Below are 27,792 nucleotides of genomic sequence, written 5' to 3'. Positions count from 1 at the left end.
ATTCCCTCTCCTGTTAGTTTTACTAAGCCAAGGGAGCGAGGCTAGGTTGGAAGCTGAATGTGCAGTAGGTAGAAGAAATGTTTCAGAATTACTATTGTTACCTAGTTTGCTCTTAAAAGAAGAGCAAGAACCTTCTACTTAGATGTGTAAGTGAATGAAATGAACAGCAAAATGAATAGTTTTCTGATATCTGCAATATAAAAGTTTATTTTGCACACAGCTGTTTATATTGCATAAGCATTATATTGCATAAGCATTATATGGCAATACTTATGCAGTTGCAATAAATGCAGTAGTTACAATTTTAGTTTCCCTAAATTAAGTTCAAAACAGTGGTCCCTATCTTAAAAATAATTGATATCTTCTGAAAGAATCCCATACGTTGCAAGACTTTGCTGTTTCCTGAACTAAGAATATGAATCTGAAAAAAGTGACTTTTCCTTTGCTTCCCTAACTGAAATGGAAATAGTGGTATTTGTGGTTTCTGGACTGTTGCTATATGAATTTCTCCAAATGATGGGAGAAATGCAGTTCCTTGTTATTTCTTTGATTATAGATAAGTTAATGTGGTGGTTATTAAAACAGTACTAGTAAAATACATTTCTCCTGTCCTCAGAAAAAAAAAGTTACACTGCAATAGTGGCTTTCACTGCCATCAGGCTGGTGGTTGTAATTTAAGTGCTGGTGTTGTACAAGTGGTAGAATTACTGCTTTTTATGTCACTTGTTTATTTTATGTTCAGATAAAGCATTCTGTTAGTTTTTCCCCCTGGTCAGTCTGGACTATTTTACAAGTGACATTATACATGTGTACACTTATATAAGATACACTTAAGTTCAGTTACTTCATAGTGGAAAAGGTACACCTGTGAGAAAGGAATGTGAATGAGAAAATATAACTGTGTGTAAACATGTTTATGCAGCTGCATTTTAATGTAACTTATTATTGGAGCACTCTGTTTAGAGAATGAAAGTTTTACAGCTGAAGACAAGCTATTAAAAATTCCTTCAAAACATTGTAAGCTGTAGATAAATCAGTAGTATAGATATGCAATTCTGCTTCCAGATTTATTTGGTTTTTTAACAAGTGTTCTTCATATTAGTATCTGAAAACTATTTGAGATGCTAATAAAACTGTCTAATAAATTTTCCATATTAAAGCTTTTTTGCAGAGTATTAAATCTAATGCTTTTTTCTGTTTTTCATGATTAATACACAACTTTCAGTTTTATTTTAGTAATGTAAATAATTTCATCCAGTGTGGGGAATTTTAAAACTTAATAGCTTTTCAAGGCTTTTGTGTGATGTGGGACTTGAGTTACTGCGGAGCCTCAGATATGCATTTCAATTCAGAGTACGTGTGGTTTGAAAACATGGGAAATAAAAGGTTTATGTCTGTTAGATCTCCACCAAAAAAAGTCATTAAATTTATGTTAGTATTTCTGCTCTGTGAGTAGATAAAACAAGACAGTCTTATATGTCATAAAACTCAGTCTTCACATGATGTGATTTAAAATCTCAGGATCTCAATGAAAAAAAGTTAGAGAAATGCTGCTCGTGTCTTGTTTCAGTTGGGGGAGGAGGCACGGCTGTAAAATGTCATTATCATAATTTGAGAGCTTTTTAAAAAAATCAATGAAGGACAAAAAAATCAATAAAGGAAACAGTTTAGAATCAGGCTGTATTTGTTTGCAGATTCATACTGAACTGACTCTTTTATTACACTTGGGACTGAGAGGACATTGTTCTAGGCACTTCATGGACAATGAAAGACCCTCTTTGCCCCCAGAAATTTATTTCTGTGCTTTGACTTTCAATGTTTTTTAAGCCAGTGTGGCCTTAAATGTCCAGTTTCCAGCATATTAAAAAGAATGCATTGGTATCTGGTTTACTGAATGTAGTGTGTGGAATTTAAATTTTCCAAATCCAAGCCAGATGTCCTTTGCATATCTTAAACCCAAACAACCAAAACAAAAAATCCAAAGCCCAAAAAACAACCACAATGAATAGAGCATGAGCAGAGAGTATGTCTTAACTTCTCCCCTGTCACTAGTGCTGGAGAAAGACTGCTTTGCAAGGCTTAAAGAATTTTCAGCCTGTAAATTCACTTAATTCTCAGCCTTTCTCCAGGTTATCAATTATGAAAGATTTTGTGATAAAGTCTGGATGAGTGGAAGCTGGAGGAGGATACTCAATTTACTTCACGTCCTCTATTGATCAGACAGTATTTCATCTTTGTGGAGGCAGCAGTCTGTAAGTGGAGGACTCTGCTTAAGCCTTCTGCCATAGATATATGATGATACTGAATCAGTTTTGCTTATATTGCAACCTATATTTATAAGAAGGTCAGTCTTCTATACTTCAAGGGGGAGAAAAAAATGTATAGAAGAATAACAGTGTAAGAGGATGGAGATTTTAATACCTTGAATTTCAATCACTTCCTTTTCTTCATCCTGTATCTCAGATAAATAAACCTGCAGACTGAAGTGCCATATTTTCATTGCTGTGTGCTTTTGTTTTTATATTTTGCAATATTTTCTTTCATCTCTGGATGGGTAACACAGGTTGTGAATTAACTGCAGTATTCAGAGGCTTCCAAATGCCAGTTTTGAGAGTTTCAAACTCCATTTCCTTATGGACACAGCCATTCTCTTTTCAGGTTCAGTTTATGCTTAGGAGCAGACAGCTCACGTTTGCATGGCTGCAGTCTCAGGTAAGTCACTTTGTGTCTTTGCCTCATATTTCTGGAGCCAAAAACACTTGGGAACACCGTGTAGGCTCTTGGATCTCTCTGCAGGTTGTCAGGTGTGAGGATCAGTGGCAGTCTAGACCTTGTAATCTCTGATGGATCAAGCTGACTCAGCCCAATTAACTTCCTCAATACGGTGCTGGCATGTCCCATGTGCTGCTAGAAGCTGGAAGCTCCTGATCTGTGCTCTGTGTGCCTCTGAATAATTAAAGTAGGTGCTGCTATCTTAGTATTACCTCAAGTGTTGCACAAAAATGCACTTTAGTATGAAAAGTAGTAAATGAGTGGTTGGTTCCTACCATATTTTTCCTGCTACGTTGTTTATTTTAAAAGGCATTTGGTAAATTGCCTACTGTAAGTACTGTGCTATGGCATCTGAAAGGCAACAGAGACTTTTGCATCCAAGAAAAAAGAAAACACCAGCCAGGAAATTCTGTAGGTGGATAGGAATTGTAATAAAAATTCAGTGTGGCTGTAATAAAATATGTGGAGAGTACATGTGCCACGTGCAGAACTCATTTTGCCATTTTAACCTCTAATTGGCTCTTTTATTCCATATTCCTTTATTCTCCCCAGTTCATTAGCAATTCACCAGAACTTCTACAGTACCTCTTGTGCCTTCTGTCTGGCTTACAAGGATTTTGGAAGCCTGTGTACTTTTTTCCTGAGCTTTTGCTTAGTCCTTCATCCCCAGAACACCCAAGACTGCCACCAGCTCTCATATTAATGTTCAGTGCTCAAAGTCTTTCAGCTTCTTCTGAATCTTTCTCTTTGAAGGAGTGACACTGTGACAAGAAATTTGATTTGTGATTAATGTCAGATTAAGCTCAGAGAGGCAGGTGAAGGCATCCAGCCAGGAAAAGGTACAAGGTGTAGTTGCACCTCCTGTGGTGGAAGGGTGGCAGCTCTGTCACAGCTCTTGATCACAGGCAGCCAAAGGTTGGAGAAGTGGCTGGCACTAAATGGCATTGCCCGATGTCTTCAGCTTAGGAAAGGCTGTGAAAGGGTCCCAGCCAAGTATTTCAGGTCTTTGTATCTTGTGTGAAGAGAGAGAATGGTCAAGCTTCATGCATTACAACACACTGTCAGTTCTACTTCGTAAATACAAGCTTCAGGCTTTTAGGCTCATCTTACACAGACTACAGCTCTTTTGAGTCTCTGACATGGTTATCTTTGTAACAGTATTTACCTTTTTCCTGAGTATTGTATACAGAAACCTGGGAACTGTATTAGTATTTTTACTACTACTTGATTTTACTCATGAAGTATACCGTGAAAAATGTTACTTTAAAATCTCAGTTTTAAAAGTACCACTTATGATAGAAAAATGCACAAAGCATCTCTTATGATAACTAAGTTAAAGAACTTTTCTTTGGTTGGAACATACAAAATACTTATGAAATGTATTGGTAGATCCATAGGTAGGCAGAACTTCCTGATGCATCAAGGACCATACTGACTTAAATTAAGGCTGAATTAGTAGTGCAGATGTCCTCCAGATTCCCTGCATAGACACATTTCCAGGCAGTGAATAGAGCAGAGTGTTGTTCATTTATCCTTTTGAGGCTTCCACAGATCAAATCTGACATTCCTGGTCTGCCTTGAATCACTCTAAATTCTTCCATCCTTTTTCACTTTGCCCTGGTTTTTCTGTACCTGCATTCCATAAGCTGTAGGGCTCAGTTGTATTTTCTAATCACTTGCAAGTAAAGAAGTCAGGATTTGTCTGATATTGCTGGAGATGAATGGTGGGATAAGTAGCAACAGTAGAAGTGATGCAGAAGGGGATGTTAAAGAGTGGATGATGGAAGTGTCCAAACCAGGAATATGCTGGGGGGGACCCTGGGCAACCAAGGCTCTGCAGGGCTTGAGGGTAGCATAGTGAAAACTCAGCACTTAGTGTTGAGTTTGGTTTTCAGATACTGTAAAGGCAATAATCTACTACAAGTCTGTAATTCAAATACATGATACACTATTTAAATCCCATTTGGACAAATACTTTTATCAACCATATCTATGAACATGCATTGTTCATTTGTTTTACTTCATCCTTGGGAACAAAGTATCTGCATTAAATTTATGTGCTAACAAACTAACACTATTTTCTGCAGTACATACCATCTAAGAGTTTTAATGGACTGTAATCCTTCAGATTTTTATCATCCTTTTCCTCCTAGATATAAAAGCAATGAGCAAATATTATATGCCTTTTGTCACTTCTTTGAGGTGGTTAGCAAATACAAGGGATACAGTATCTGCAGTGAATTGATACACAATAATATTTACACATTTCAGAAATACTTTTATTAGTAGGTATGTTTTTCAAAAACACATGGAGCTGTGTGACTTTGGAAAAGTAAATTTGAGATTATTCTTCTGGTGCTTCCAGGCTGTATTATGTGTTTCAGATATTCAGAAAGTGAATACTGTATTGCAGTCCTACTTTCATTTTGAATTATGGTTGAAAGTTACCTGCTTTGTAGTAGTGCTGTTTTGCTCAGTAAAAACATTTGAGTTTCTTAAATAAAAACTGTCCTAGATCATTAACGCTGACTGGTTCTACCTTGGATGGAAAGCAAGTTTTCTGTTATAGAATCCATTAATATTAGGAAACTGATGTTTTAGATAGGATGCTGATGGTGTGGGGGGAGGTGGAGATGGCAGCTGATGCCAGTGAAATTTCCCAGTTGAAGCTCAGTGAGAAAGTCAAGGAAGATGGGTTTTTAAAAAAAAGTTTCCTCTTAGAGGTGAGGAGGCAGCAGAGTTTCTCACCACTTGTTAAAGACCAGATCCAATTAGCAAGAAGAGCTGCCTTGTGTAAAAACTTGGATAGCAATTGGAATGCATAATTCTAACATCACACTAAGGGAAATTGAACCTCAGTGTTTCCTTTGGTTAAATCCTTTGCTTTACAAAGAGTAAAGATGCTTATAAATGAGGAATTCCTTTTGCTTCAACCAGTTCAGCTTGACCCTGAAATCAGAGCTCCTGTATTTCAATAGAGAGTAAGGAAAGCACTTCTGTAAGCCAGTCAGACAGCTGTGAATTGTGATCTACTTTGGATTTACAGGCAACTGATTCACAAGATCTGATAGGAAGATGCCAGTTCTGAGGTTTGTATCTGAGATACCCAGAGCTGAGGAAAAACCAGGAGTCAGCTCCCAAAACACAAGGCTTTGTGAGCACATGAGCTTTAGAAATGAGTTTGAACATAATATAATATTCTGGTGTACCACAGATTGAGACCAGTTCATAGCACTTCCTCTGGTAGGGTTTTAAGCTCCTCACAGAACAGCTCTGCTGAGTACCACGTTTCCCACATTAGTACTGAGCTCTTTCAAAAGTCAACCTGCTGCTTTATTCTTGAGGTCCTAGAATTGAGGGGTTTAGATATCCCCAGATTTTGGTAATCTCTGTTTTTTCATTTGGAGTTGTGAAGCATGAAATTTTCAGGTTTTTGCACTGTCTGTAATAATTACGTTTGTATTTATAAAGTCGTACAAAAAAATATTACCTGAGACGTATGTGGAGATGAACTACCAGATCCTCAAGTACTCATGCGTGGAAGAAGCTTTTTTAGGTACAAATATCGTAAAATCTGGTGGGGTAAAAGCCCTTAAATCCCAGCAGGTATTTTGTTGCTGGAGACCTGTTAAGATTTGTAGCCACGCAGCAATATTTTGTAAGAAATGCCTGACAACCAAAGGATGAACTAAGAGCTTGGTGCTGGGGGACAAGCCCTTTGCCAGGAGCTAATGAGGGCTGAAGTGAGTTTGAAAAGCACTCCGAATGACCCCCGGTGCTGTTTTCAGTCTCCCGCCTCCCTCGGCTCTTTCCCTTTCCAAAAGGCGGTGCCAAGGTGATGCCACTCGTGCTCTCCACGTGGAAAGGCTGGCGCGGAGCCCGCGGTGGCGCGGCCCCGGTAGGCGCCGGCAGGTGAAGCTGCGGCGCTCGGCTCAGCCCCGAGCCCGATCCGCGGGGGCCGGGAGCGAGGGCGGGGAGCGGCCCGGGGCTCCCGCGGCGGCAGAAGGAGCAGGGAGGAGCCGCCGGGCGCTGCCGGAGCCCGGACCTGCCGCGGGGAGGGGCGGCCCCGGCTCCCGGCGCTCTCCGCTCGGGGCCAGTGTTGGGGCGAGCGGAGCAGCGGCTGCGGGAAGAGCGGGCGCGGAGCCGCGGGATACTTGGATCGAGACAGGGCTGCCGCCTCCTTCCTGCCCATCTGCCCCGGCTGGTGAGTGGCGAGGGGCTGGGTTGCTTCGGACCTGGCCGTGCCTTCGGAAAGCGTGAGGATGGAGGTTTAACTTAGTGTGTATTAACACTGCAGTGCAACTTTGTAATGCAAGTGGGCTCCTGGGCTTGTGAGAGACTTTTCAGCTGGGTAGAAATGCCGGAGAGCTTAGCGCAGGACCCTGCTAGCGCTGAAGAGCCTGGTGAGAAAGCAAAACACCCCGGGCTCGAGATCCGGCTCTTTGAGCAGATGCGCTGTGATAAAAATGCTGTACGAGCTTTATCATTTGACCTTCAGAGCGCGGCTCATGCTTGGGAAATGAAGCGGCAAACAACAAAAAAAATTACTTCTCCCATGTTCAGCTTTCAAAGAAAATTATTGCTGGACCAGTAGGGTAAAAGTGCTTTGCTGTGTTTTCTGTAGCCAAATGCAAGGAATGCTCTGTGTTTATCAAATAGGTGTGACTCCCAATGTGTACCTGCCTGATGTGCCCTGGCATTCTCACTCTTTGCCTTCTGTAATGTACTGTAGTGGTACAATTATATTAGTACTTCTGTTAAAATAGGAAGAAAAATGCTAATATTAGTAACAATTCTTGTTACTATGTTTAAACATAGCTTTTAAATTTGGACAGAAAAAAAATTGATTCTAAGCAGATGGTGGAGAGGTTTCTTAACCTCTTATGCAACACTGATAGAGCCAGGGTGATGGTAGGTATAGTTGGGGCTGTAGTTAAGGAGTGTTGCTTTTATGTCCCTTTACAGCTGTAATAATTTCAGTGTTAATCCCACGGCATGATGAAGTAAAAACCTGTGAAACTTTCAATGCAAGTAACTCTTCTTACAGCCAGAAAGAGACATATTTTATTTTTTCCCCCTTCTGCATGAGCAGGATTAGAGCTATTTTGGATCAGAATATTTGCAATTACAAAAACTTTAAAGTCTTTCATATGGTAATAGAAGTCAGTAAGTAGTATGAATAAGATTTAGGGTGATGACAGTGAGGCAGTTGTAAGCAATGTTTGGGGTTTTTTTTAACAGCTTTCTGGGCTCTTAAACTGTGCTGAGGTATACCTGCTTTCCAGCACTACACACATTTTTTCTTGAAGTAGTATGGTTCCAATAATTTCTCATAGTAGCTGTGTTTCATTCCAAAATTCAGAGTATTTGAAGCTTTTTCAGGCTTTAATACATTTTTTTTTTCATTTTCCCTAAATAGTTATGATTTTAATTTTTTTTTTTTAATTAAAACTTTAGAATCATACAAAACTTCTGGAAGAGAATTCAGAGCTTCTTGTTGTCTTCTATCTATAGTCTAATTATATCTGTTGTAGATTTTTACTTTAAAAGGACTTTGTAGTTAAAGTACTGCTATTGATATCTATACTTGAAGCCCTGCAAATGATTTCTGGGAATGGTCTGCTGTTGTTTTGCTGTCTGTGCCAGGAGAAGTAACTTTAGCTTAAAAGCAAAGCAAAATCTGTTTCTGAGGGTCTGAAGAATCCTTGTTTTCCCACCCTTTGCAGTCTTTCCCAGCTCCATTACCCCATAGCTGTCGCTGCTGGGTCCATTCTTGTGCCAGCTTGGCGACGCTGGTTTGCCAGTGCCCATCTGTACGTGAGCTGTGGTGCTGGCACGGTGACATCTGGAAACTCCCTGTCACAGGAATTGCGGTTCCCGAGCCAGCCTGCGACACAGGAAATGAACTCATGGAGTCTCAGGTTCAGGACAGGACAGCTTCACAACCTCACAAGCTGTGGAGAGGGATGGCAGGGACAGCTGGCTCTCAAAACACTTGGAGGAGGTGAAATTTCCCTTCTACAAGCCTCTTCTGCTTCGTAATTGTCTGCTAACTACTACCTCAGGGAACAAGGACTTAGATTGATGAAAATCTGCTTGTTAATAGGGTGACATTACTTGAGAAAGTGGGTATTTATAGACTGTGCAGAAAATAAGCTGACCATAGTGGCATTTCTCAAAAATAGGAGCTGTGTTGTACCAATCCTCGAAGTGAAATGGCTGATAGATTAATAAATATAGCAGGTAAACTTGCTTGCGGATGAAATAAGAATTTGAGACTTCCTGAAGCCCTGAAGCTGAAATGCATGTATTTAATATACTTGAAATACCTGGGGGAAAAAAGGAAAGCACAGGGATGGCTCGTTCTGGGAAGTGCCTGTGTTTTGTACAGAGAAAGCTTTTCAGGGAAGACCTAGGGGTTAACAGCTAAAATGGAAAAGAAAGAATCAAGGTATTGAGAGAAAACAAGCACCATGTATGATAGCATTGGAGTAAGAGCTGGAGAATGTGAAAAATGTCTAGCTGAGAGCCAAAATGGAGATCAACAACCATAAAACATTAAAAAGCAGTTTGACTTGCTAAAGACCATTGCAGTGATAAGTCGACATCTCCCATGAAATGCAGTATCAAACACCAGGCACCACCTGTTACTCCTCTGAGCACTGAGAAAAAGCAAAGATACAAAGAATTCTGGTAATGTGAAGGAGGAGCAAACCCTCCTTAAGAGTGGCTGTGCACTGGCTGGCACAGCAGGCGAAGCCTGGAGAGGATTTAACTGAGTTTACAGACTGTAAGACCATACAACCCATCGGCCACATTGGAAAACTTCAGCATCTTAAAGGACTTGCATGGCCATTATAGTATTTCATCTGCAAGGAGCCTTAACAGGTAGTACTGGGAGTGTTAAATGTTGCTTATTTCAGAAATGCACTGCTTCTAGAATCCAGGTGGTTTAGATGAATTTTAACGAAAAGATGTTTTTGTTACTTTGGACATCATGTTCATCTCAGAACGATGATGCTTTGTAGCTGACAGGTCTGCAAAGTCAATAAAGCCTAGACTGGCCCAGCTGGCTGAGTGATGCAATGCTGACTACAGCTGAAAAGCGTTAGATAACTTTGAAATGAAATTGGAATTTTGTCCTACCTTAAATGAAAAATATAAAGCCTGACAGCAGTTTAGTTTTGGTTTTGTGCATGCTGCATATTTTGGGTATTTTTTTTCTTATATGGTTAAAACAGCCCTCAACACTTGGCTGTTCTCTGTTGTCTTCTAAAGATCTATAAATTATCTGTACTAATATACTAGGTTGTACTAAATTTCCACTACGTCATTCCTTCTTGGATTTGCACTTCTGTCATTCCCAGTTGCAGGCATTATGAGTCCAGATGGGATTTGTTGAATCAATGTTTTTTAAGTCTGGTTGGGGGTTTTTTGTTGGTGTTTTTTTTTGTTTGTTTTGGATATTTCTTTTTAAGAAACTTAAAGAAAAATTCTTTCAGTTGCAGCCAAAGGAACAGGTGAACTTAATCCAAGTTTTAAAAGAACATGCTAGTTGGAGAGCACCAAATCCTACGTAGTTTGTGTGGTACACCATTAATTTATTTCCTGAAGGGCTTGCAATGCAGATGGCAGCTGTCTGCTGGGTGAGTTGTGTTCACTGTTAACTCTACAAATAATAGATGGATTACTCCATAAAACTGTCACGAAGGAACATCGCTGCTCAGACCATGGTACACTCCAGATATGACACTCTTCCAAGACTTGTTTTGAACTGCGTGGCTCAAGTGCTTTCTGAGCAGTTACTGCTATCAAGAGTGCAGTAATTAAAGACAATTCTGGTTTTCTTCCCTTAGCAGTCCAGCTGGCATAATTCCTAAAGAGATGATCATGTTTAAGATACCTTGTGTCTAGCTGGAGATGTGGGTACCTAAGTGGGATGTATTAAACATGTAGATTAACACTTTTTCTAATTGTATTTAATCTTCTGTTAAGTAGGGCTGCCTGCATTAAAACCTGTATTTTCTACAACTTCATTATTCAGAATACCTGTCCACTGCTTCAAAGCTTTTCAAAGCTTCAAAGCTTTTCATTGTCATAAATCTGAAAACCCCGTTCTCCTGGAGAATACCAGATCCTAAAGCAGTGTGAGGAGTGCAGCAAAAATAAACTTCAACATTGAAAGAATTCAGAATTTTAAGACTGAATTTTCGAAGATTCTTGTTTTTAGATTTTTTTTTCATTATCAGCATGTTCTTAGATTTCCCATGCCCATGTCATTTTAAAAATTGTACTATGCTTTTACGTGTCACATTTTAATTGGCTTATTTATTCATCCTCTAAAAAAAAGACTCAGTTAACTATTTCATTGGGACATTATTACATCTAAGTTCCCAGTCACTGCGATTATGGCAGAGGAGACAAAATGCAGTGGAGAGATAAGAATATATTCTAAGAATATATTTTGGTGTGACAGCTGCAGGTGAAGTTTTGCTGTCAGTGGTTCATAGTCAATTCTGTAGAGAGGGACACAAATGAAATACCACAGTACAGATTTTTTAATACCCTCAAACCCGAGTGAAACAAAACTCAGATGCCATTAGCCTTGTCAAATTCAATGACTCTCTTACATTTGTTTAAAAAATAGAAAAGCTACCAAAGCAAATGAAAATGTACAGCCCCACTCACATTCTAGACAATTGGGTTGAGTCCCAGTTCTTAGCTATGACTGAATAAAATATTTAATCAGATGTCTACCTTAGCATGCAAAGTAGTCTTGGTTTAATGTGTCATTGAAAGAATTTCAAGGCAAGCAGGTGCTTCCATTGCCTTTCTCAAAGACTCCATAAAAATGGACAGAACTCAAAGAGTTCCTCAAGCCTTAAGAAAAAAGAAAGAATCAGCTCTATCTGTTAAAATTTTTAGAGTTTGAAATGGTTCATGAATTGCTTGTTCAACAGGAGAACAAAAGCAGAATTATATCTTGTGGTACTGATGATGATGTTTTCTTCAAATGTAGTAGTTCTAAAAAGTTTCTGAACAAAAGGTATACAGGTAGATATTGTATCTGTGGGGAAAAAAAGCATTTTATCTTAGATCGTATTAAATGGAGGCTGCTGAGCTGTCTGGACAGAAGTTACAATTCCCATGTCATTCCCTGTTCTCAAGGGGCACAGATACACTGAAGGGCCAAGCCTGTGTGTCTGTGCTGGGATTGCCCAGCTGCTGCGGGCACAAGCTTGGGCATCTGTGTTTGGCACATGTGTGCCTGGCACAGAGATGTGTGGTTTCCTTCATGAAGTGGTTGAAAACAGCTACTAAAAATTATGTTGCAAGTGTAGTAAAGCAAAAGGATGGTATGTCTGTCTTCCTGAAATGTCAGATACTTGCAGTCTTTCTGTCCCTTCTGTTCGATTACCACAGTAGACAGTAACTTTGATCAGTCTAGAGCAGTTTCAAGTGATAATATGGATGGGTCTGACTAACGTAGAAACAAGTGTAACAGCATCACTGTGCAGCCTCTTATGTGAGTGAATGTGAAAATAAGCTGCCAGAAATTCCTGAGATGTTACCAGGCACCTGGAGAGGAGCTTTCTCTGCCTTGGTGTCCAGCTCTCGCTCTGTCCACTGAGGTTTGACGTTGACTGCAGTGGGGGAGAAAACCAGACTGCTCAAACACAGTGGAATTTCACATAACTAGTATGTCTCTTCAGACCAAACTGAAGCTTAGCCAGCCACTTGAATTTGCTCTCTGTGCTCAGCAGAAAGTCCTCCTTGGGCTTGACTTGCCTGGGCCAGGGGAGGGGGTACCCAGCAAGAATGTGTGGAATTGAAGGCTGGAAAAATTTGCTTGTCAAAGCAGCATATTCTCCTGTTCTGAGTGGTTATCTAAATGCAAGTCATTTCCCAGGGCATCTGGCTCTGCACATGATCTAGAACAAATAGCAGAGGATTAATTTTCGTTTCAGAAGTGGAGGATTTAGCTCTGTCTCAGGGAGATGCTGCGCGGGGGGCTGTCAGGGGGAGCATTCCAGTCAGCAAAGCACTTTCTGCTCAGAATTAGCATTCAGGCAATTAAATAGCTCAGCTGGCTGGGCAGGCTTAACTCTCTGGGCACTCAGCAAAGGTATCAGGGAAGAAAATGAGTTAGAAACTTCCTTGCTTATCTGCTTTAATCTGTATGTTGTGTCTTTCTGCAAAGTTCAGTGTCTGTAATGTGAGCTTTGCAATTTGGACTTGCAATGCTGTTAATTAAATACGGTATTAAAATGTCAAAGCAGTTGTAATTAACTGATTCTGTTTTTTCAGCAAGTGTTGATTTATTCTACTAAGTAGTACATAATTAGTGTTTTACTTCCTCTTTCTCCTCCTGCCTCCCCCAGGCCCATGTAAATTGGGTAGGAAACTCTTATCTGAGTGTGGTGTTTGACCTTTCATGTTATTTGTCAAAATAATGATCTCCAACTTACCTTTATATCTTACTAAAACAAGGTTATGGTTAAGATGGGAGAAATTGGCTGCTGTGAGCACCTCACACAAGTTTTGATCTTGAGCTGTGGTCACTGCTATGATGTTAATAGTTCTCATTTACCTACATATTGCTTGAAAAACTTTAGGAGAAAATCTTCTAATATCCTTTATTGACAGCATAGTACATTATGTACTGCCTTTAGAATACGTGTCACTGAGAAGCAAGAGCTTCTCAATCAGCAGTAACTTAATCCCGGGATTATTCTTTTGTCAATTTGGGAAAAACATGTGGTTGTAGTCCATCTCTTTAGTATTTATAACAGTTCATTTTGAGCTTCTGCTAAAGATCTAGTCTACTATTCAGATTGATATGTCTGCTGAAGTGGCTTGATTTATTCAAATAAGGCATTTCAAAAGAATTTCTTTATAAACATGAATATGCCTCGTTTTCAATAGAGATTGGAAAGGAGATTACTAAAACCAGCACATTAATGGTTATTAAACTGTGTGGGCCTGTCTCCTGCAGGTTTGCAAAGCACACAGGTAAATTGCAGTGCAAGGTGTGGATGGTTATGCCGTTTACACCAAAATCTGTTTTTATATATAGTGGATATAACTCAGTCCTGTGCACAATGAGCTTGTTCTGTGCATCTCAGCCATTACATGTAAACTGTGACACAGACACTGTCAAATCTCTGTTCATTTGACTTACAATTTGGTTTAATCACTGGGAATTTACATAACTTCACTCTTAACATTTTGTTGAACAGATTTAAGTACTTTGAAGCATTCCTGGCAGTGTGTGTGTGACTCCTTTCTGGTCCCCTGTGTTGTGAAAGGCGAAGCTCAGAGCAGAGTTTTACTCACTTTAATCTAAAGTTATTTTTGAGCATCTGAGAACACTGCAGCTCTCTAAACTTTGCTTTATTTGTTTCCTCAGGAACATCACGTATCCACTGAGAACTTGGAGCATGGCTATGAGCAACATCACTGACTCTGTGGTCCTGAGCAATGGCAGCATCCTGTCAAATGCTGCTGGCCCAGGGGTTGTTGCAGCAAATGACGGAGACATCACAGTCCAACAGCTCCCATCCAAGGAAACACCAAGAACAAAACCAAGTCCAAATGGCTGCCTGCAACTTAATGGTACAATCAAACCATCCTTTCTGCCTTTAGACAACCAAAGAACTCAGCAGATGTTGTCGCAATGCTGCCACCCTTGTCCATACCATCATTCTTTAAGTAGCCATAACAGCAAGCAAGAATGTCATTCAGTGGTTGGCAGCTCAGCACCATCTCCTATGACCTCGTGCTGCATGCAGCCACACACTGAGTACTCAGCCTCTATTTGCCAAAAACACACCCCTGTCTATCAGCCTGCCTGCTGTCTTCAGCCCTCCCCGTCCTTCTGCCTTCACCATCAGTGGCCTGACCATTTCCAGCATCAGCCTGTGCAGCAACACATGGCCAGGATAAGGTAAGGAGGTTGCATTATTTCTTAGTTGTCAGGATGGGTAATCTTTCCCAGAACTATTCCATTTTCTTACAAAAGTAGAAGATCTGAAAGGAAGATGAACCAAATTTCTTCCCCAGTGATTTTACGGATTAATCTTTGATGCATTACCATGTTATTATTTCCTTAAGAAACCAAGTCAGATTAATTTTGCTGGGCTCCATTAATATTCCTGAAGTGAATTAGTTCTTTCTTGGGGGACAAAAAAAAGGCTGGCTTTTTTTTTCTTCATATTGGGGATTGTTTGGTAGCTCATTAGCTCTTTTACAAGACACAGAGTGTACCTCTGTTGTGTAAAACAAACCAATACAGAGATAGCTAAGAATACACTGAAAGATCTGGTATGTCTGCATAGTCCAATGAAAACACGTATTTCCTTAAAAAGATGCATTGAAAAACACTTGCAACAGTCCTGTTCTCAAGTGTACAGGGTGTTTTTTCTCTGTTGGGTCAGCAGGTTCAGTGGGTTGCCCTCATGTCTTTTCAGTGTAGGTCATCTGCTAAACTTCAAATTCGTGTTCAGATTCAGAAATTCTGGATTGTTACACGTTGTAATCCTTTCTCTTCTCCACTTCATATGAACCTGCCTCTTTGTTAGCTTTGGAGTTCCAGTGACAGTAGTCCTAGCTTCAAGGAACAACAAACAGAAGAAAAGCCTTCTACAGCCTCCTGGTCCTGGGCAAAATCAGTCAATTAAGAGGCAGTTTCTAAAATCCAAATTCCCCATTGAAGGAAGATACTTTGAAGCTTTTAAGCAAGGTTAATTTCTTTTTTCTGAGTTGCAGCTGGGCTAAATGGGGTGGATTTTCATGGGAGCATTAAAAACTACCCTTCTCCCTGTTCTCCAACATCTGCAACCTTGTTCAAGAACTTGGAGCTACAAGTGTTTCTCAGTCAGTTATAGTGATTTTGTCTTGATAAAATATATGAACTAATTTTAAACTCCTAAAAATATCAGACTAGGAAAAGCATCTAATGTGGAAAAACTCAAAGTGAATAAAGCTTTTTTCCCCTAAGGTAAAAGCAGATGAAAATAGGGATGATGATAATACAGAGTGCAAATCAGCTTTCTCCTGCCAGTTATTCCACTTACGAATGGAAAAAATCTGAGTTGTCAGAACTGCTTACAATCAGAGATGTTTTTTCCACCCCATACTTGTTTAACTGTCAAGCAAAGATACTGTATAATTTTGTATGCAAAGGTATGCAGGAAGTTGAACTATTGTAGGATCAGCCATACTTTTCAAACTGTCGGAATGGCTGCACTGATTTCACGGTTTTTCTCCCTGTGCAGCAGGGCTGTTAAACTTCTGTATTCCAAAGTCATGAGGAAGGGAACAAATGCCATCCATAGTCTGGGCTTCTGGTTTTAGTGTAGAAATAAAAACAGTGAGAATTTCTTCTGGATACGGTAAAATAATGTTTTCTGTCATGCTTCACAAATACAAAAACTGTTTGAACTGCTCTGATTGGGCTCTTGAGCCAAGATGCTGGTTTTTAATCTTGCACTTCCTTGCCATACAGTACACTTCTACAAAAACATACAGAAATTATGAATAGTGACTTATGATAAATGGTTTGTCTTACTGCTAGCAGTCAAAACAACGATGCAATAAGCTATATAAAGCTATATGTGTTAGCAAACTCTGCATATCCCTATCAAATGATTACTGGACTGCTTCCATACCTTTTCACTCCTTCAACTGCCCATGGCTACATTAGTGGACAGTGTATGCATCTCACTGTGACTTAGCATGGAACCAAAGACTTATTTTCTCTCTCCATACTCAACAAGGTATGTCTAAATCAGTCGTCTCTCATTGCATTGTGAAGTTATCACCCAGAGAGGCCACTGTCAGTGTAGACATGTTGGGAGATGGTAAAAACTGGGAGCAACTGCATGCAGCATTGCAGGTGGATGGATGTGCACTGAGGAAGAAGCAAACTGCCTCATTTGTAGCTACTTGGCAATGCTATAAAGGATAGGTGGTAAATGTGTATTCATTTTTTACATGCTCAGGTGAGTTCCTGTAAACAGAAAAGTATCACTTAGATGTGTGATATTTTAATGTGATCGTTGTTCCACACTCTAATTTTATTGCAGTTTGAGCTTAAAATATGCACATCAGCTTCTTCTCCAGGTATTTTTATTACAAGGTTCGTTGGAAATCATCCAGCTTTATAAAATGTGCATGTTTTAACAGGGTTATTTTAAATGCAGGTTCTGATACAATACATTAATTAAATTCAATATGTAGTCAAACAGCACTTAATTTTGCTTCCTTGTATTTTTAAAAAATGCATTCAAATATTGTTATGATTTTAAGAAGGGAGAAAATATGTGATTAGGGAGAGGAGGATGAATGCTCTTTGCAAACTGTATCACTGATGCTTATAGCTCTGGGCAGGTAACCAATTGTTTCAGCACAACAGGTTTTGTCAGGTTTTGAAGCCCAAGGCTTAACATTTGTCAGTGACCTAATATTAAAGGAATGTGGCTCTGGTATATCATTGCAGATTGGAGTGTGTAAAGACAGACTGAAATAATGCCACACTTGTCCTATCCTCTTAAGTTGGCTGGATCTGGAATTTTGTAGAGGGTTCAGCTTTGAAGTTTAACTAAATTACATGGAAACATCATCTATCCACCATATCTTGAGAGTCTGGACACCTGTTAATTTTTTTAGGTTGGTGAAAAAATCCTGTAGTGTAAAAGAAAATATTTTTAATGGTTGGTGTTTCGCAGCATGATTGTGGTCAAAATTCTCTTGTAGAAGTAGGTAAAATAGTTCAACTATTCGTCGTAATGATTATGATGATCTTTAGAAGTTTTGCTGAGGTTGGAAAATCTTGAGTAAAGTTTCTTGTGTTAATGTGTGCACATATTTAAGAAGTAGTTCATGTAAACATGTTCATACCTCTTTCTTCAGTGGCCATAATATCTTGACGACACAAACACTCCCTGGGAAATTCTAGCCATCTCTCCATATCAGCATGCAGTTGTCTGGGGGTTTGATTGCTTTCTAACCATTTCTGAATTTACCTGTTTGGAGCATGGCATGTTTAGTTCTTTTCGGTAGTGTTGGATGATTTTTTTTTTTCCCTACCTCACCCCTCTGGAGAGCTCATGCTGAAGTATCCCTTTTTGTTGGAATGCATTTATGTATCTCAAGAAACCTGGGGGCTTAGAGCTGCTGGAAGATGGGTAGTTATTGCTCTTCCTTTGCTGCCCCCTACTTCTGTAGTTATCAGCAGCCTTCACTAGGGTGGAGTAGAAATGGGGAAAAGTAAGGCTGTGAAAGAAGCATGAAGATTGATCCACAATGACTGGAAGCATTGAGTTAGGAGTCACTAGGGAAAAGTAAAACTGTGCAGCCCAGTAGCACGCTTAGTGGATTGAAAGGAGGATAAAATAAATAGTGAACAGTTGCATAGTTCTCTAGGAGAACAGAATATTATTTTTAAAAAAGCCAGAAAACTCTTAGAACCTTTCCTGGTGTTTTTCAAAACTTAATCTTTGTATAGGAATGTATGCATATAAATAGGAGTGGAAGAGGAAGGATGTGCAGAGTTCATTCAGGAAGTCGTCTCAGGATTGTGAAAGGCATGGAATAACAGTGATGTTGTCTCTGGTACCAAATTGGATTGCTTCCCTCAGACACGTATGGGAAGATTTTAATGGGAAAACACCAGTTGAAAGCTACCTGTATGCTTGTTAATCTTGACGCCAACTCTGCTGGAATCTCTCTGGGGTGATAAAGTTTAGAAAACTTAGGTCTGTGGACTCAGAGGCAAAAGGTAGGGCAGAAGAGGTCAGGGAGCTGTGAAAGAACTGCTGGTGCTGCTGCTAAGGCAAGTGCTCCAGACTGCCAGTTTGTGTAGTGCTTGCACTTTTGCAGTATCAAACCAATAAATTCAAACAAGCACTCTTGGCTCAGGGTGAACCTGCTTTTTGTCACCCACTGTTATTTACTTTTTTAGACTATACTGTTAATGCTTTTGACTAAAGCAGACAAGTAAGGAAAACAGTTCTGAAAAGCATCTGAATTATCTGTGGTAAAAAAAACAGGCCGAAAGGATATATGGGATGATCTCTCCCGGATCATGCACTCATCTCAAGCTGGAACAGGAGAATAAAATCTGTTTAAAACCTCACAGAATCCTTACTTTGGCTAAAATTTAAGACTTTGGGATATATGTAAATTGTTCCTGTCCCCCACCAGCCTACTTTGGAGATTTTAGCTCCAAAGCTTCATTGGTTTAAATTGCTGGATTCAAAGTTTTTGCTTGCTAGACCGATTTATATTCTAAAGAAGGCAAAAAACAGCATCAGGAAACTGGTAAAGCATCCAGACTTACTGTACATCTTCCTTTCAGTTAGATTTAAACCTTCTTTTGAAGTGTTTTGGCACTGCAGATTGATGTGGTGGTTCTGAGATTCTGGGTTCTGCTGTGTCTCAGAGTTCTGTGCCACACACTGTTTAAACAGTACTGCAGATATACATGAATACTTACACTTTATTTAATACTTTAAAAAGAAGCTCTATAAAAATGAAAAAGCTGTGAAGTGAGGATAGAACACTACAGCTGCCTCTTACCCATTTTGTATTTTTCCTTCTAGTTACTTGGCATTTAGATTAGAACCAGGAAAAAAGAAAAGCTTCTGTTTTTTTCAAAAAGCAAGGGAATGTTTGCCAAATACCAATCTTAATAACAAGACTTTGTTATGAAACAGTTCCCCGCTTGATTCCAGGAAAAGGATAATTGTTATCTAGTACATTCTGCGTGGCTTGCAGAGCTGATTATGTGTATACATGTGTATAAAATATTTTCAAATATCCTCATTTCAGCAACGTGAACTGTTCACAAAAGTTTTTCCGCTGAGCTTTTAAAACAGCCTATCCTGTTTTGAAAGTTGTTAGCTTCTGCTTTATTTGATGTATTAAAAGATTTTTGTTTTCACTTTTTATATGAATTGTATACTAGTGTCTTTTGTACAAAATACATATGCATATAATTACTTAAAAAGTAGTCAAGGAGACTTTCTGCCTTCCTCTAGGAAGATTAAAGATAGGAATCTTTAGGAAGAAACCTTCAGTCAGGTTTCTGAAAGTGGGATTTCTGAAATGTTTTATCAACCTTAGCAGCTAAAAGGTGAAAGCTGTTAACCATCACTTCATTCAGTGTTCAGGCCATTGCAAATCTCTTGGTTCGTGCTATAGATCATGAGTTCCTGAAACAATACAAATTCTGCCTCTATTCTCATTTAAGCCATTTATTCTATGCCAAAATAAGAGTTCTTGTCTTCTTATTATGAAGCATTATCAACCCAATGGCATACTTGGGATTTTGATGGAGTTGCAGAAAAGGAAAAGGAATGCGAAGCTATCTCATGCATCCCTCTGAGTCCAGATGTGGGATTCTCTGTTGTGCACATGTGGAGAAGTAGGTTTTCCCTGTGACCAAATGAACTGGTTCTTTTTCTTTCTTTGAAATAATTTTTCATGTCAGTCTAATTTGAGCTGTGCTTCCTCATTTTCACATATTTTTATTTTAGCCCTGCATTATTTCTGAGTGTGATACCTTAAGAGTTACATTCTGGTTTTGTTAATTCATTTATTCTTCCCATGATAAATATTGTGCATTGTTGGCTGTGCAAACAACTTGCTGCACTTGCTGGAGCTGAAAGCAAAGGGCTGACACACAGAGACAAGAATACAAATAAAAATGCCATTTATAATTCAGTGGCTGACCAAATAAAACCAGCACGGTTTGGAAAGTATTGCATAGAAGTGCACTTCAAAACACCTGTCTTTCTGGGCTGTCCAAGGGATTTTTGCAGGCTTTTTAATTGCACTAATTAAACATTAGTTTGTCTAGACTTCAGGTTGTTTAGAAACAAGCATTTTTGCCATAGGAAGGAGGTGCATGGAAGGTTCCTGCTTTGGTCTGAGTGCAGCTGAGTACCTGCCTGGCCCTATTTTGCCATGGAGATTCTGCTCCTGAGAGAATTCAGGTCCTGTGTGTGCTTGAAGATGAATTTCCCATGCCCTGTATCCTTCACCTTTCCCTGAACAACAGAAGAGCTCACTCATAACTAGCAATCTGCTGGGCCTTTGAACTGCCATCTTCAGAAGATGTAAAGCTGATAATGGGAGGGAAACCATAAAAAACATGGCTCCTTTATTTTGTACTAAATTGACTGGAAAACCAGCATCAGCTGTGCTCATTCTGGAAAAGGACTAATTGGTGTGGGGTTTGAGATGACTTTTAAAACTGAGCATTTATGTACACTTAGAGAAAAAAACCACAACATCCAAAACTGTCAGTTTGTTGGAATGTTTTGACAATGTATAGTTGTTTTCATATACTTTTAATTTAGTAGGAGGTTGTAGTATCTTGTTGACTCCGGGAAGGGAAGACATGCAGACTATCAGTGTGATCGATAATGCAAGCTTCAGTTTATTGGAATTAGGATTCTGCTTTTATACACTCAAATATGCATACTTGTCACTTCTCTATTGTCTGTTGATGCTGGGTAAAAAGCTACACTTTACACGTTTTGCTAATGTTGCGATTCAGGGTTCCTCCTCATTCCTCATGGTCAGTACATGTTGTCAGCACGTCCTGTTGTTTATCTATAACAGGATTGTCAAGAACACTGCGTTTGTGTCCTTGCCTTCTTTCTTTGTTCTCATGATTTCTGTTCTCACGATTTCCTTATTCTGCAGCTAGCAAGAGGCTTACAAAGGCCTGCTGATTTCTGCAGTTAGCAAGAGGCCTACTTATGTCAAGCTAAAAAGGTGTTTGCTTGTACAGCTCTTCCAGGGACCCATGTCCCTGATCCTCTAACCATTCTTCAACAGTAGTAAGATTCAAATGTGGATAAGAGAACACCAGACAACAAAGAACAACAGTCTAAACTATGCATGGTGAATGACCTGATTTACATTACTCTTAAAGAGATGGGTTTTGAGAGATTTGAGTATTCCAACTTAAAAGTTTTGAATCTTCCTTATGGTGGGGGAAAGTGCAGAATGATGAACACTGGCTTTGGAAAGCTCTTTATGAGTTACCATTGCTTTCTCTGTCTCTAACTCCTTCCAAAATCACGTTCTTCCTCTCTGATATTTCAGTGTTGTCTTCATCTCCTAGTGGATAATAATTGATGTGCATGCTTTTAATTAGTCAGTGGTGCTTGAACAGCAAAACAAAACGCCAAACACAGTGCAAGAGGGAAATACAGAGGGTGCCTGAGAAGTTTGGCATTGATTTTGCTACACAAAAATTGCAGTGAGATTCTTCTGAATAAAGAAATCTCTTAAAGCCTGGACTATCAATGCAAAATAGAAATGAGTTGGTACCACTGACAGATCAGTGCAGGTAAGGGAAGTTACAGGTAGAAATCCTGATGATATTTCAGAGAGCCTAGCCTCACTATTTGCAAATTGGGGTGTGATTTGGTTCTTTTCTACTAAAATCATAAAGAGATTAATGTACTGGACTAGAAAAGCTTACTTGCATCACTTCTGCCACTTCTTCCATATTTTCCAGCACGTTAATGGGATAGCTTCCCTCAAAATTCTTATGTTACATTTCCAGTTTGTGGGATGTTTAGTTTGTTCTGTCAAATGGATGAACTTTTGCAAATGTTTTGCTGAACAGCTTTGGTTATGTTAAATCTGTTTCATAGTCTCTTCAATCTTAAGAGTGTTTCTCTGGGGTCTTAGCTACAATACTCTAAACCTTAAGTGTTCAGTAAATATTTCCTTTTTTGCTTGCTTTTTACTGAGCATACAAAACAATTTTCATGTCAGGAGTTACAGAAGATAATGTTGCATTATATATGTGCAAGTTTTCATTAGCATCAGGAAAAGCTAAAGAGCCTTCATTGTGCAGTTAAAATATTAAATCCTTTAAAATATATTGTGTTGACTATACATTTGTTTTATATCACTTGAAAGTTACGAGATTCTAAATGACTAAATTCACAGATATTGGAAGAGTTCAGCACTGAAATATATATGTTTGAAGAGAGATACTTGACTAAATTTATAACAAAGATGTTAAGTAACAGTATTTTCATTTGCTGCAAGAGATTAAATATGGAGAAAGATAAAAACTGGTGCTTATCACCATAGTTGAATGAACAATTTGGAGAACTTGTAAGTGCTTTTAGTCTATCTTTAGAAAAGCTTTCTGGTCAAAGGAGGTTTTGTGAGAGCAAAACTGAACCCCCTGGTGACTTACAATCACAAATTCTTCCATCTGCACAGGAAGGAAGACTGAAGTACCAGTTGAGGTGTGATTTATGACAGTCCAAGTCTCCCTACTCTAGAGCCAAACTTTGTGTGCTTAATGTCAGTCATTAATGCCTGTAAGAACATGCACTTCAGCCTGTGTGGAGAGATACCATGATAAAAATAGGCACTCTTGGACATCTTTTTCATTCTCCTTGGTATCATGAGATGGGGTTTTTCTTCTGTGTATGTTGTGATTCCTTGGGTCATGTTAATTTCCTGTCTGTCAGAGAAATACAAGACGTGGCCATGACCTTGTGTTGCTCCATTCAACTGGGAAGTGTAATAAAAACAGCTTTGAAATAAAATATTTCTAAGGAAGGGACTTTTTGCCAGTAAAAATGTTGAAAACTACTCTAGTCATCATTTAAATCCCAGAACATATCTATTAATTTCACTGTAATTACCAAGAAAAGAGAAAAGACTAATGGTTTTAGACTTGTGAAGGATCTTGAAATAATATTAGTCTGCTCCAAATTAGCTGTTGGCTTGTTTTCAGATAATGATTCATGGTGGTATTTCTCACAGAAAAGCTTTTTTTTATTCTCTTAAATAGTTCAGAACTTTTGTTTAATTTGCCAGGCACTGCTCTATGTGGTCCTGCCTGCAGTGCTTCAAAAGTTAAAGGAATATATATATATAGCCTCAATTAAACCTTTTGAAGAAGTATATACTTTAAATTGTGTATAAACTTTTCCATTTAAAGCAGGGAAAATCCAGTTTAAGTGTGCTTGATGGCAGTTTTCTTATTGACAGTTTTGGAGCAGTGTTTAAAAGTGGCTACACTCGTTGGAGAAAAGTTTAGGGAAAGAAGAATACAAGAAAAGTGTTTGGAGGGTCTTGTATGACTTGGCTCCTTTATATGCTCTCAGATTTTCCTACAGAGATGATTTAATTCCTTTTCAAGACGAGTGAACCAAGTAGATGCTGTAAAGGAAAAGAGCCAGCTTTCCCAGTGGTTGATAATATTTAGTCAGTTGTTGAAGATGAGAGAGGAAAGACATTAGAAGTCAGTATTGCAAAAAAGCATTTCTAAGGAACCTTAAACTGAAGACTCGGTAAGTCAATCCTGGGCTCTTATGTGGATACCATCCCTATGGAGCAGTGAGGAGAAGGAGAGGGGGGGAAAAACCCAACAAACCTCCAGCCCTGGAGATTATTATAGTAGGATCATTTCAATTTTAAATCACCTGTATGTTAGAGATTTATAGAAGTTTTATTTTTAGCATATGATGAGTTATATAGGGATAGAATAAAATAGACTATTTCAATTGGAAGGGACTGGCCAAGGATCACCTAACCCAACTGCCTGACCTATTCAGGGCTGACTCAGTTAAAGCATCTTGTTAAGGGCATTGTCCAAATGCCTCTTGAACACTGACAGTACTGGGACATCAGCACCTCCCTGAGAAGGTCTGTTCAGGTTTTGACCACCTTCTAGATAAAGAAATGTCCAGTGTAAACCTCCTCTGGCTCAGCTTTGAACCATTCCCACATGTCCCAGCACTGGATCCCAGGGATAAGAGATCACCTCTCTGCTTCCCTGCCTCAAGGAACTGTAGAGAGCAATGAGGTCACTGCTCAGCTTCCTTTTCTCCAAATAAGACAAGTCCAAAGTCCTCAACCCATCTTCCTAGGACATTCCTCCCAGTGCTGTTACTAAACTTCCAAATGAAAATACACATATGTAGGATGTTAGTAGGATTGTATTGACCTTTTCCCATCTCTGGTGCCTTAATGGAAGCATACTTCCCTGTTGTACTCTGGCACGAGCCTCAAGTTTTTCTGTGGGAGATGTCAAAACTATCTGTTAATTTGCAGAGTAGGTTAGTAAAGTTTAATACTGATTTCATAGCAGAAAGGAAGTGAGTGAAATTCTTAGTTAAGTCTATAGGGTTTGCCCCTTTTCATAGGATTTTATCCAGTGGGCACGCTGTAAGTCAGTAAAGCTTACACTTTCATGCTAAATCTAAATCAGACAGAGCAAGAATCACTCAGACAACGATTTTATAGTTTTTAACACCTTCCTCACAGTTGCTTTCCTCACAGAAAGGCAATGTTATTTGCTCACATTTGCTGTGAAAATAGAGCAGATGCTCAGTTGGAATTGAAGAGGTAGGTAAGAACACAGGAAAAGCAGACAAGAACCTTTATAAAGCTTGATGTCTGAACTGTAAAAATGTGAATTGACATCTGTAACACAGTTGCCAAATAGCATATTGATTTTTAGTCTGCTAAATTGCATTTTGCTTAATTTTATGCAAAGGATAGTCATATGTACACATTAAGAAAAGCTGCAATATTGACATTTCACACATTTTAATGGGATGAAACAGAAGTTAGTTTCAGATGATTTCACCTTGATAATCTAGAGATTAAAAAATATAAAATCCTTTTGGATTATTCCTTGATATTTTATGTGGGAAAAAAACCCATGAAAATTAATTGCATTCTTCTTGCTTTTAATAAAACCTTAAAAAAGCAATTTACCAGAAAACTGGATTCTCTATCTCCTTTACAACATTATTTTGCTGTGGGTTGTCCTATTCCTTAGAGATGTAAACAAGTAAAGCTAAGTCCAGACAAATTAAATTAACACTGCATGTTTAAAAAACATCTAGATAGAGTTCATGGTTAGAATCATGGGAAACTGTTCATCGTAGCAAAAAAAAATTTAATTGGGAGGCTTATAAAGACTTTTTTGGCAACTTAATCTCTTGGATTTGTTGTCTGAGTGTTAAAGTGATAAAGCACATAGGTGTTATATCTGATATAACAGCAAAAGCTAGCTTGATATTTAGGAGCAATTCAAATTGTTCTCTTGGGTCAATAACATTCTGAAAACATGAGGATTTTCTTCCTGTGCAAGGATTTAGGTTGTATTGTATGATCTGATGGAGAATGTACAATTTGATGCATATCTCATTCTATCCTGCAGGGATTTAGCTTATGCAGGCATGTAATAATGACCAAAAGCTATGTTTTATCACTTCTGGTAACCAGATCTACCGACAAAGGGAATAGTTTCCCTCTGGCAAAGTAAAGCATTGAGTGTTGAGGTTAAACACCTCATAATCCTTGGACAGGAGAGTCTCTCTCTCTCTCTCTCTCTCTCTCTTTTTTTTTTTTTTCAGTAAATACAGCTATTTATTGCAACTGACCATTTTTTACTCCAGTGAATCTTTAAGTGAAAAGTGAGAGTGCAAAATGAATCTGTTGTCCTGTGCGGGGCCAGAAGTTGGACTCCAATGATCCTGATGTGTTCCTTCCATCTCAGGATTCTATGTTGTATAAGGCCTTTATGATAAATGTCAGTAAGGTATACATTTATTTTCTAATTTTTGTGCAGCTCAGCACCAAAATGATGGAGATCAGCTACCTGACCAGTTATCTCTGAATGATTGTTTGGAAAATTGAGCTTTTCCCAAATTTCTCTCAGTGACTATTTCCACGTTACCCTTGTGCCTGGGTTTGAGCCCTGAAATTATGGTTGGCTGTCACTGTTCATATCCAAATGTCGCTGAGCTTGGATCTCAGCTGGATTTGCTGAGGGATGGCATTTGTCCAGCAGTCAGTACTTTTTTTCTGTCTGACACTGGTTCCTGCAATTAAATAGGAAAAATGGGTCAAGGACTTTGAACCTTGCAAAGGTGTCTGTGTTTTTGAGATGCTTCTGGTCCAGTCAGCTGGAGGTTCCTAATAAAGTGTTTCATGGCAGGCAGTGGTGTAAAGAAGAGCAGAACTTCTCTGTTAGTGCTGGTTTCAGCTGGGAGATGGTCCCAGCTGCAGCAAAGCACCAGAATCAGCTGGATATCACTGCTGGGGGAGCAGCTTCTGCTTCCCCTTAGCTCCTGTCTCCCAGGAATGAAGCAGAGGAGAAGCACTCTCACTGACAGTTTTGGGTTTATCCAATGCTGTTTATTGTTTCCTTACACCTAAAAATAGGGCACAACAACCCCAGGCAGTGCCTTTGTGCTGCCCCATGTCAGGCTGATAGGCATTAATTTCAGCTTAAAGTCTAACTGGCTTGTTCCTCCCAGGAAAAAAGGAGGAAAAGCCCTTCTATATCTGAGTTCCAGTCTCTACCATCTGCATGTGGTGAAATAAAAATTAATTGCAGTTAAGTGGCATGAAATAAATCAGAAATCAAATGTTTAGCCGGGGCAATATCCAGAATTGTGATAGGAATTTTAGCAAGGTAATGTTTGGATAAATTAGTGCAAAGATATGATTTGGAATGTGTTATTGCTTTTTAGCTGACTCGAAAAAAAGACCCCCAATGAACGTTACTGTCAGTGTAAGCAGGAATGTTCCTATTTAAAATCATATTAATATCTCTTTCAACCTCCTAGGTTATTGATAGCTGCCTTTTTAACACTTTTTTGAAATGGTGGGTGCTTCACAACAACTAGAAAACTCTCCAGAGTATGCTTCAAAACACAGCTTGTTTTCCTAGTTTCCTATTTCATGGCTACGTTCTGCAGGGTTTCTTGCACCCACTAAGAAAGCAGCAAATACTGATTCCTTGGGGTTGCTTACTTTGGTACCTTTCTCACAGCCGACGTTTGTGAAGAAAGCCTGGAAAAGTGTCTTGGAATATCTAGATACTCTTATTGTCCTCTGACACATTCAGGTTTGTGTTTCCCTGAAATACATTAGATTAATGAAACACGCTGCATGTGCAGTAAACCAGCCATAGTGTTATTATTAAGTGTTCAATTAATTTGCAACAGTCCC

At 39.1% G+C, this 27,792-nt stretch overlaps 1 protein-coding gene across 1 annotated transcript in view; it reads left to right on the top strand.

The window, feature by feature from the left end:
- Positions 1 to 27,792, top strand: part of DISP1 (dispatched RND transporter family member 1) — a gene marked incomplete at its 3' end in the record, with an annotated part of 87,268 nt that overhangs the window by 40,077 nt on the left and 19,399 nt on the right. Inside the window, exon 2 of the mRNA XM_082302709.1 lies at positions 14,183 to 14,719. Coding sequence (XP_082158835.1) covers positions 14,214 to 14,719 — 506 coding nt within the window. The 5' untranslated portion in view covers positions 14,183 to 14,213. The remainder of the gene's footprint in view (positions 1 to 14,182; positions 14,720 to 27,792) is intronic.

The sequence above is a fragment of the Coloeus monedula genome, assembly GCF_965178545.1.
Source record: "Coloeus monedula genome assembly, chromosome: 2".
Lineage (NCBI taxonomy): Eukaryota > Metazoa > Chordata > Aves > Passeriformes > Corvidae > Coloeus > Coloeus monedula.
The sequence above is the reverse complement of the archived record's forward strand: the minus strand, read 5'-3'. Positions and strand labels throughout refer to the sequence as shown.